General features: G+C 41.3%; 1 protein-coding gene across 1 annotated transcript in view; it reads left to right on the top strand.

Annotated features, from left to right (window-relative positions):
- Positions 1 to 216: 216 nt before the first annotated feature.
- LOC135707430 (calaxin) overlaps positions 217 to 10,182 on the top strand; it is a 30,183-nt gene continuing 20,217 nt past the window's right edge. The window contains exon 1 of the mRNA XM_065229256.1: positions 217 to 623. Within this exon, the coding sequence (XP_065085328.1) occupies positions 217 to 623 (407 nt within the window). The remainder of the gene's footprint in view (positions 624 to 10,182) is intronic.

Here is a 10,182-nt window from a genome sequence, read left to right as displayed (position 1 = left end):
TTGTATGCATCTTAAATTATCGTTATTATCCAAATTTCTTTTCCCAGTTCTTTCAGCTGCCACGTGCTACGAACAACTGATACCCGCAGTCAGTTGTACCAACGAACAAACCCCCCCAATAAACAAACAAACAACCTTTGATTCGATTCGGGTTCCACACTGTCCGGGTTTCCATAACAATCCCCAACCCGAAGTCTAAACAACCGAAGCAGCACCATGAACCGTTCCCGTTCGGTTCCCCCTGGTGGCCAGGCGCAACAATCCGTTGCCAAATTGGCATTCGGTGGACTCGGCGGGGCTGGCGGCGGAGCTGGCCTAGCGACGGTCCTAAACACCCGCGGCGGAGCAATGATAATGAAGAGCGTTAGCATTTTCCTGGCCAGTGGCAGACGAGCCTCCGCGGTATCCAGAGATCGAACCAAATCGGGCGACCGGTGCCAATCGACGGCGGATCGGCGACGGCAGCAGCAACTGCAGCAACAACAACAGCAGCAGCAGCAGCAACAAGGTGGACGACGGGAGTCTCGTCGCAATCGGAAGATACTGGCCAAGATGGACGAGCTCAACGGGAAGCTCAACCCGAAGATGCTGGAGATGTACAAGCGGCGGACACATTTTTCCAAGTGAGTTGCATTTTGCGGAAGAAACAAAACTATCGACCCGGTTCCGGTTATATGAAGGTACATGTTTAAACTTTGATGGCAGAAAGTTTATTTTAATGCCCGTCAACACGCTGTCGAAATGCGCAAAATGTTGCTTCAACTGACACAGTCAAAACTGTTATTTTTTGCAATGAGCTGTACATGTGTTGCGGGGTTATTAAATACACTAGGCAGCAAAAGGTTAACAGTGGCAAATGGTCAGAAATCGGACATCAACAGGTAGTCAATTTTCAAATTATCAAATTATCGCACAATGATGCGCTATACAGCGCACTACTTCCGACACTATGTTCAACGTACAGAACGAGAGTAAAACCGATTGTCGCCAGTGAGTTATTCCGGTTTTCAACTGTACCAATAATTTGTTTTGCCTTAAATGGGATCAATGATCATAACATACTTCAAACAAATTGAATGAAGAAGGGATTTAGTTTATTTTCACGACTCGTCATAAGTGGACACATATGCTTCACTTTTAGAATTGTTTGAATCAATGCAACAATTTCAGTGTAGGGTCGGTGTATAATAAGTCACGCCAAGAGTGAAGCCAAGTCTATCTATTGAACTGGCAAACCGGCTATCTATCGTGCAAAGTAAACAAACATTACGATGCTATGAAAGCTCAACGAAAGGTGTTGCAATAACATATAAAATATAATCTAAGAAATAATCATACACCATCAGTGAGCTTTAAATTTACATGGGCTACGTTTGGTAATGATCAGTAATGAGAATTTGTAAAATTTGTTGTGAAGATAATTCGATAAACATTATCTTATTATTAAATGATTTACTACAGCCGCTGATTTGTTTGCTCGCTAGAAGTTATTTGAAGTTGATGCAGAAGTCCTCTGTTACCAAGTGAAAGGGAAGGTAATCTTTCGAAAACCGTGATGCGAGTTCCACTGTTTTTCTCTTGAAGTGACTCTCATTCACAGAATTTTAGCATAGAGGTAACTCCAAGACCAGAAGGTCCCGAAGAACGTAGGAAAATCCACGAACCCCTCATTTTATCGGTCAAACTTTCATAGCGAATCAAAACAAACATAGTGTAGTACTAGAATTTCGTTTAGAATGAGGTACGCTTATAGATATACTTGGGACCAATAGGCTAGTCAAGAGTGAGCCAATTTTTAATTGTTAGTTTCCACCGGTTGATTTTAGTGCTGAAAATTGTTCAAATTAGCATTTACAAAAAAAAAATAACTTTATCGTGACCAGTGTAGTTGACTCCTGCAACCCTTCGCCAAAAGTCAAAGCACTCTTTATCCGTCCGTGTAGTTTTATTTTCGTCAAATTCCGTCACCCTCACACCACCCCAGTTGGGAAGGGAGCTGTTGGCACAAATCGAACTTGAGGCGCGTTATCGAAAGGGGCATGCCCCCACGTCGTCGCTGAAGTGCTCATGTGAATGTTGCGCTTTTTTTTTCGCTGCCTGCCGTGATTCGATTGGTTTATTCCATTGTTTGTATTCATAAAGCAAAAATAAAAGGGGTTATTTCCCGGCACTTGTTCGTCTCATCCATCGTCGTCGGGGTGCCTTTTGATGCACCCCCGTTCCCCAGGCTAGATTCAACAGTCCCAGTCCGTCGGAGCAGGTATTGAAAGCTTAGCAAAACAAACAAAATCCTTGCATGACTTCCCCCGCTATTCCTGATGACGTTCCTTTAATGGTGCACATTTAAGTCGATCATGTTGTTCTTTTATTTGAAATGTGCTCGTAAAAATTTACATACTATTGATTTGTTTACCCTTTATGATTCGATTTAACATCGATACCGGCCCCGATTGAGCGGAGTTTTGAATTTTAGGTCGGATTGCAGCCGGGAAATTGCTGGCGGGATGGAAACACATCGAGATTCTAAATCAGAACAGTCTCATATCCGAGATATGCACTGGCGAGTACCCATTTTTTAGCCGAGACGGGACTTGACAATCGAGCTTCTCACTCTTTTTAATGTTTTTGCATTTCGGAAAGTTGTGCGTGGTATTTGACAGAGTTGGTCAATGATCCCAGGAATGTAAAATATCGGAGATTCTAGTTTAGAAGCTTGTACATCATTTTTGCTCAACACAATAAAAACAACCATAAACAAACAACAATATCCATCGCTTAAAACACGCAGTGCACTCAATTTTTCAATTTTCCTTTCGCAAATATAAACAATTAACATCTCCACTGACGTCTACATTGATTCTGGCACCACTGCCAGCCAGATTGATGCAATCGCTCTGCCGTTTCTATTCCACGATTGCTACTGTCAAATCGACCAATCAGAAACTGGCTCGGATTTGACAGCAAATTGGCTCGAAATCGCTACCGTATTGTCAAATCCCATCCCAGATTTTTCGGGTACTGCATGAAACTGTCCAAAAATACTTTAATGAAAATTTCAAATTGTGGGTACTTTTTCATCCATTTTCGAAACCTGTTCAGGGAACAATAATGGGTACATTTTTAGCCGTTATTTAGTGAAAAATATCTTTGCTGCACCGTAACGTTGCTGACATACTTGGTGAGCCTTGTCGAGTGCCTTTGTTTCGTTTCGAGAATCGTTTAAAATAATTAATAAAAGTACCAACAAGTGATGAACATGGGAAATTTAACGAAAAAAGTTAGCTTCCAAAAACTTCAAGACAAGAAACATTACATTTCTTGAATGATTTATTAGCTTATAATGTTGTTCCAAGCACATTTGTTTTATTCCACAAATTCAAGCTAAATTTTTGGAAATTTTAGTTTCTGTATTGAAACATACGTCATCATGCATAGTCTGATAATAAGCATCTCCAAATAAGTAATTTTCATTTTATTTAATGATTTTAAAATTATTCAAATCTCAGATTAAATCTCATTATAATATTTTAAAAAATAAGTTGTTTTTACCCAGTTACAGAAAGCAACCGAATAAATGCTCATTCACACTTTTGCCTTTCTGGAGATCGAAGTAGGCCGCGCTGCGAAAATGACGTGTTTTTGTTTTGCTGCGTCGTTTTCGTTCTAGTGACAATGTTATAAATTTACAATTTCATTTTTAAAAAGTGTAAATTTGAAAGTACAGTGATGTTGAAAAGTGCATTAAGTGAAAATTTTCAAATTTTTATCCATTGCATGTGGTGCCGGCTGTTCTAAACTACGCGTAGCTAAGCTCAGCTAAGTTTATTTACCTTTTTGTTCCTCTGTCCTTGATGGGAAGTATCTATCTAATTCAAGACGATCATTTCAAAACTTACTAAATACGCGTCAATCAAGTATTGCTCTACTGCTTGATTGAATGTTTCAGTACATTATCAATGGTGTATATTTGCATCGATAATGTATTGGAGAGGGGCTTATCATGTGTGAACATAGCTGCGGTAGAGCTGTCACCTTCTAACTCCCGGGTTCAAGCTTATTGCATTCATAAGAAATGATTGCAGGCAGATTTTATCCATAATGCCACTGTCAGACAGTGGGAGTTAGGCCAAGGGCGGATCTTCATTCTAATTTACGATTCCACATACTATTAATAACCTTTTACTCGTGAGAACCTCCTATCGATCAGAATGAATTGTGCCTATATTTAGGATCAACAAACATTTTCTGGCACAAAGGAGCAACAGGATCGAGCTGATAACGTTTCTTAATTCCAAAATCTGAAGACTGTTTTGAATAATATGTTTAGGTAATGGGCAGCAACAACGGACACATAAACTACTTACAGCTTCTATTGATTAAATGCTTGATATAACGATTGCCAGCAACGCCGGCTGGGCGTATCATATGGCTTACCCTCCCTACTAATAAAAATCCACCCTTCCCGTGACACTTATGAGGGGTCGTAGAGTTCTCTGCATCTCTCTTAAGTAAGTGTCGGACTAACATTCCTCCCACCAGATGCAAGGACGTGGCCATGAAAGCTCTGGTCTGTTGGAGGGAGACACATCCTTTATCTAAGAGGTAGTAATTAATCACAAATTACTATCTAACAGCAACGGATGAAGGTGGGTCTCCTTCTTAACAACAGTTTGAAGCTCGTACCACCTACGACATTGTGCAACCTGGTTTATGCTATGCTATGCTATGCTATTCACACTTTTGCCTTTCTTGTAGAGGAAATGGGGTAAAATACCCATAGCGTACAAAATGCGCCCCCTATATCTCTGCTGCTAGATAATATAATGGCGAGAAAATGCTGCCATACGCTAAACTTTAAACGTACTACCGTGGACCTCCGGTAATCTGACCGTTTTTAATCTGAACACTTTTTAGTTTGAACCCCACTAATTTGCACGACGGGCATACTAAAAATTTCTCAAACGTGGAATGGGGTAAAGTGAAATGGAACGATCCGTTCATTTCCTTTTCTTTTTCCTGGTCCAACGTCCCTCAGGATTGCACCGTCCCACACTTCCTAGATCTTGCTCCACTTCGTCTAACCACCTTGCTCGCTGTGCTTCTTTGCGTCTTGTTTGCGGGATTATTGTCCGGCATTCTTACAACGTATCCCGCCCATCGTACCCGTCCAGCTTTTGCGACTTTCTGGATACTAGGTTCGCCATAGAGTTGCGCCAGCTCGTGGTTCATCCTTCTCCTTCTCCTCCATACAGGAGGAGTGGAGGTGGAGTCCGTAGTAAGCACGACTTCCGGCAATTATGCGTCTACGAATTTCCCTGCTGCAGCTGTTATCCGACGTCACCAATGACCTCCGTCTTTTGTCACGCTTCTGCCTATGCGAGCCCTATCGCGCTCAATTCCTCCAGCTAACAGGTACTTTGTCTTCGACGTATTCACCTTTAATCCAACTTTCTCTGCTTCACGTTTCAGCCTAGTGTATTGCTCCGCTACGGACCGACAATGCGAAGCAAATGAACTGGCTGGACTTATTGAAGATCGTGCCCCGCATGTTAAAGCCCGCACGTTTCATAACACCTTCTAGCGTAATGTTGAACAGGAGGCAGGAAAGACCATCGCCTTGTCGAAGTCCTTTGCGAGTTTTAAACGAGTCCGATAACGCACCCGATATCTTCACGCAGCACTGTACACCATCCATCGTAGCCCTGATTAATCCGGTCAGCTTCCCGGGAAACCCGTTGTCGTCCATAATCTTCGATAGCTCTTCACGTCATTAGTGGCCTTGAAATCGATCAATAGGTGGTGCGTAGGGACTTTACGACACTTTTGGAGGATTTGCCGCAACGTAAAAATTTGGACAGTTATCGATCGCCCGTCCACAAAACCGGCTTGAAAACTTCCGACAAATCTGCTAGCTAGCGGCGATAGACGGCGAAAGATGGTCTGAGAAAGTACTTTGTAGTCCGCGTTGAGAATAGTGATAGCTCGTTAGTTCTCACTTTCTAGTTTGTCGCCTTTTTTCATATATTGGGCATATTACTCCCTCCTTCCACTGCTCCGGTAGCTGTTCTGTAGCCCAGATCCTGACCATCAGTCAGTTCAGACAGGTGGCCAACTTATCCCGGCCCATTTTAATAAGTTCCGCTCCGATACCATCTTTTCCTAAGCTGTCGGAGTATCCTTAATTTCACATATCGTGGGAGCTAGCATGTACCGACGAAGCCAATCCTCCTGCTGCCTTGGTCCTCTGCCTCAGCGCCACTCAGACGTTCATCGTAGTGCTGCTTCCACCTTTCAATCACCTCACGTTCGTCCGTCAAGATACCACCTTCCTTATCCCGACACATTTCGGCTCGCCGCACAAAGCCTTTGCGGGATGCGTTGAGTTTCTCGTAGAACTTGCGCGTTTCGTGAGAACGATACAGCTGGTGCATTTCTTCGCACTCCAGCTCTTCCAGGCGGTGCTTCTTATCCCGGAAAAGATGGTTTTACCGGCTTTGCTTCTGCTTGTATCGCTCCACGTTTTGACGGGTTCCTTGGTGCAGCATCCTCGCCCGCGCTGCGTTCTTCTCGTCCAAAACCGCCTCATCAAACCAATCGTTCCGTCGATTCCGCTTCACAAACCCAATGGCACCTTCAGCAGCGCCGTTAATGGCTGCTTTCACGTTGTTCCAGCAGTCCTCAAGAGGGGCTTCGGTGAGCTCTCCTTCATCCGGCAACGCTGCGTCGAGGCATTGCGCGTAATCAGTTGTGACTTCGAGCAGACTTCGAGTCGCTCCAGATTGGCCGGCGTCGGTACCGAATGTTGTTGGCAACCGGGGGGTACGACACATCCAAATCTCAATTTTAGATGGTCAAAAAATCTCACCCAGTGAATCTATCTACGAAAAATCTTTTTTCATCTCTTTCATCTAAATCCATCAACTCACATCGCTTTCCACCTTTTTGCAGGAAATCTTCAAAATTGTCATCAATCTTCTCTCTATGTAATAAGCGTGCGCGCATCTCACAAAAGCAAAGTAAAAATTGTCCTACATATTAGATAGAGTCGCCCCCCTCGTTGGCAACGGAAAGTTTTTGGCGCACTTTTACCAACCGGTAACGATTTTAAATTGGCTCACTACTTGACTAGCTTATTGGTCCCAAGCAAACGATTAACGTACCCCATTCTAGTCGAAATTCTAGTACTACACTATGTTTGTTTTGATTCGCTATGAAAGTTTGACAGATAAAATGAGGGTTTCGTGGATTTTTCTATGTTTCAAGGGGTGCATCGATTAGCTTGGAACCAAAGATAGTACGAGCCCCGATGAGAAGGGCATAACAAAATTATAACACAATTATATCAATGGTTGATATTTATATCAATGTTTGGTATATTTTGATATATTAGTGAAAAGGGGTTTGTGCGAAGAATCTCATCATATCAGAATTATAACAAAGTCAGTTTTAATACCTATCAGTACATAAAATATGTATTAATGATTCCAAAATATAAGTTTGTTCACTATATTTCTAAGTGACGATCATTAGAGGCATCTGTGTATTTTGAAATGATAATGAAATGAAATGATAAAATTTTCGAATGATTGTTGAAAAAAGGATTTTTTAAGCCGTTTAGGCTTATATCGCGATTTTTTTCATTAATAACCGGTGTCTCGTATTCAGTTATTTCCTTGAAGTATTTCAAAAAAGGATATCAGATTTGCTGCTCTATGGGAAAAGTAACCAAAAGTCCGTTTAAATTGATCCACAGTTTTCCACAGGGCATAGAGGTTCAGGTTGTGGAGTAGCTTCATATCTTAAAATAAAATAGGTTGCTAGTGTGCTGTCATTATTAAACAAGAAGACGACATACCCATCATGACAATTCACACAAAAATAAACCCTTTCGGAGCTGGGAAAGCATTAGTAGAAGTGATAAAGCTTTCGGGATAAGTTTTGCCTATCGTGAAAACATTCAACATTTTCATAAAGTCTTCCCAACCTCCTTGGCTTGTGCCTTATGTAAAAATTCCGTGCCATAAACATTATGTCTCTGACTCGAATGTTGTCAAGAAATTTTGCTGATTGATCGTAACTCGAAGGTACCTGAAAAAAAGATAGGATGTTCACAGTCTTGTCTACCTTGAACTAATAAGATAATAAATACCGATCTGGAACACCGTTCATCGTATCCTTCGAAGAATTCTGCTTGTATAAAATCTTCCGATTTTTCTGATTCGTCATCAGAAAACTCTACAGATGATGATCCATCACCATAGGAATCTCATGATTCGATGGAAGATCCTCTAACAATCCATGTGGAAGACCACGACCGACGGCAACCAAGCCATTCATTCATTCAGAATTACTAAAACAACCTTTCTTTATCTCAGATCGGTTGTTGGAACTCCGCATTTATCGGGGAGACAAACCAGCTGCTGCAAAACTTTGGCCGATGAAGCACCACACTTTATGAAACGAATTCTGTCATATTTATTATGGAAAAAGAAGCCTGGAAAATGACTCTTAATTATTTAAAATGACCTACAGTTGATGAATTCCAATTAATTATTTGACTTAGATTAAAAGGGTTTGGATTATACCCTGAACACGTCGTTAAGCTCTCTTTTATGGTTATTTTTATTAGGGCAACCATTGCCAGAAATATGGCAAATATGGTAAATCTTATTTATAACAACTGTTGTTTCATATGTATACTATGTATAATGTATAATATAACCAAATTTTATAATAATTTTGATATAATCATATCAAGATCTGTTATAATTGTGTTACCACTAGACGAATTTTTGTTATGATTTTTGTTATGTTAACAACTAACCAGCCAAGGTTTATAGCACGTTCTGTTACATTTTTTTTTTGTTAAATAAATAACCCCAGTTTTTATAATTTTGTTATGCCTTTCTGATCGGCAGAGCTGAGCCAAAAAGTTGAGCACGTTTCTTCGGGACCTTTTGGTCTTAGAGTTACCTCTATGCTTTTACCATAGAGGTAACTCTAAGACCAGAAGGTTCCGAAGAAACATGTTCAACTTTTTGGCTCAGATCTGGTACTATATTCGGTCCCAAGCTAATCGATGCACCACTCGAAACATAGGAAAATCCAAGAACCCCTCATTTTATTTGCCAATTGTTCATAGCAAATCAAAACAAACATAGTGTAGTACTAGAATTTCGACTAGAATGGGATACGCTTATAGATGTACTTGACACCACTAGTCAAGTAGTGAGCCAATTTTAAATCGTTAGTTTCCACCGGTTGGTACCACTGAACTGTCATCTGATTTAGGTTAACCCCGGCCGAGGTGAAGACAGCAAATCTGCATCAGTCAACCATTGACTCGGTCACTCGGTGATTTGAACCACCTGAAACTCGAGCGGCACTCACTCAGTGCCCGAGTTTCCTCGGCACCAGCTTGGATTCGTTCATTTCATAGAATGAACGGATAAAGGCGTAAACGTAAAGGGCCCTCTCTCGCTCTTCTCTTGAAGCGGTAGGTTACTGATGAACAGACAGTTTTGGTTTGTAGTTGTCTGCCGTGGAGATTATTGTCGGTTTCAAATCGCGACTTCGCTCATCAATCAGCAACATTGGGTTCTGATGAGATATATTGCGAGCATCTCTGTGCTAAGAAGTCCAGGACAATCAGTTCGAAGTTTTGACGACGTACGCAAGGCGGCAATACCTTGAGAGTAGGAAATAGTACGCTTGAGAGTAGGAAATAGTACGCTCTTTTATGAACCGGGAAAACGGATTAGTTTTTCCAGCAGCTAGGGAAAACACCAAAAGCCAACGAAGAAACAAATATTGATGCTAACGGAGATGCAATTTAAAAAAATAATGGATGAATGGCCATCGTTGCCAAAATAGCAGGGCGATTGGGGTGTCTATACAAACTTGATGATTTTGAAGTTGCAGGAGGACGTGCTAAAGGGTATCCCACATCAAATTGCATCACGGAAAAAAAACAATGGGTATTTTCTCTTGAAAATTTGGGTAAAAGTAGTTTGGAATGTATTTGGGTCATTCCGCGCCAAGTGTACACAGCACATGAAATTGAGCTCTTCCGATTTGGACCAAATTTGTAGGGAATGTTCATATAAGTTCAAATTTTAAAAATCCAAAATTTTATGCTGATTGGAGCCCCCCTCGGTCAAGGGGCGCATTTTCCATTTTTCG

This window comes from Ochlerotatus camptorhynchus, unplaced genomic scaffold (assembly GCF_037179485.1).
Source record: "Ochlerotatus camptorhynchus isolate MF236.1 unplaced genomic scaffold, CSIRO-AGI_Acam_v1.1 ptg000312l, whole genome shotgun sequence".
NCBI lineage: Eukaryota > Metazoa > Arthropoda > Insecta > Diptera > Culicidae > Ochlerotatus > Ochlerotatus camptorhynchus.
The sequence above is the reverse complement of the archived record's forward strand: the minus strand, read 5'-3'. Positions and strand labels throughout refer to the sequence as shown.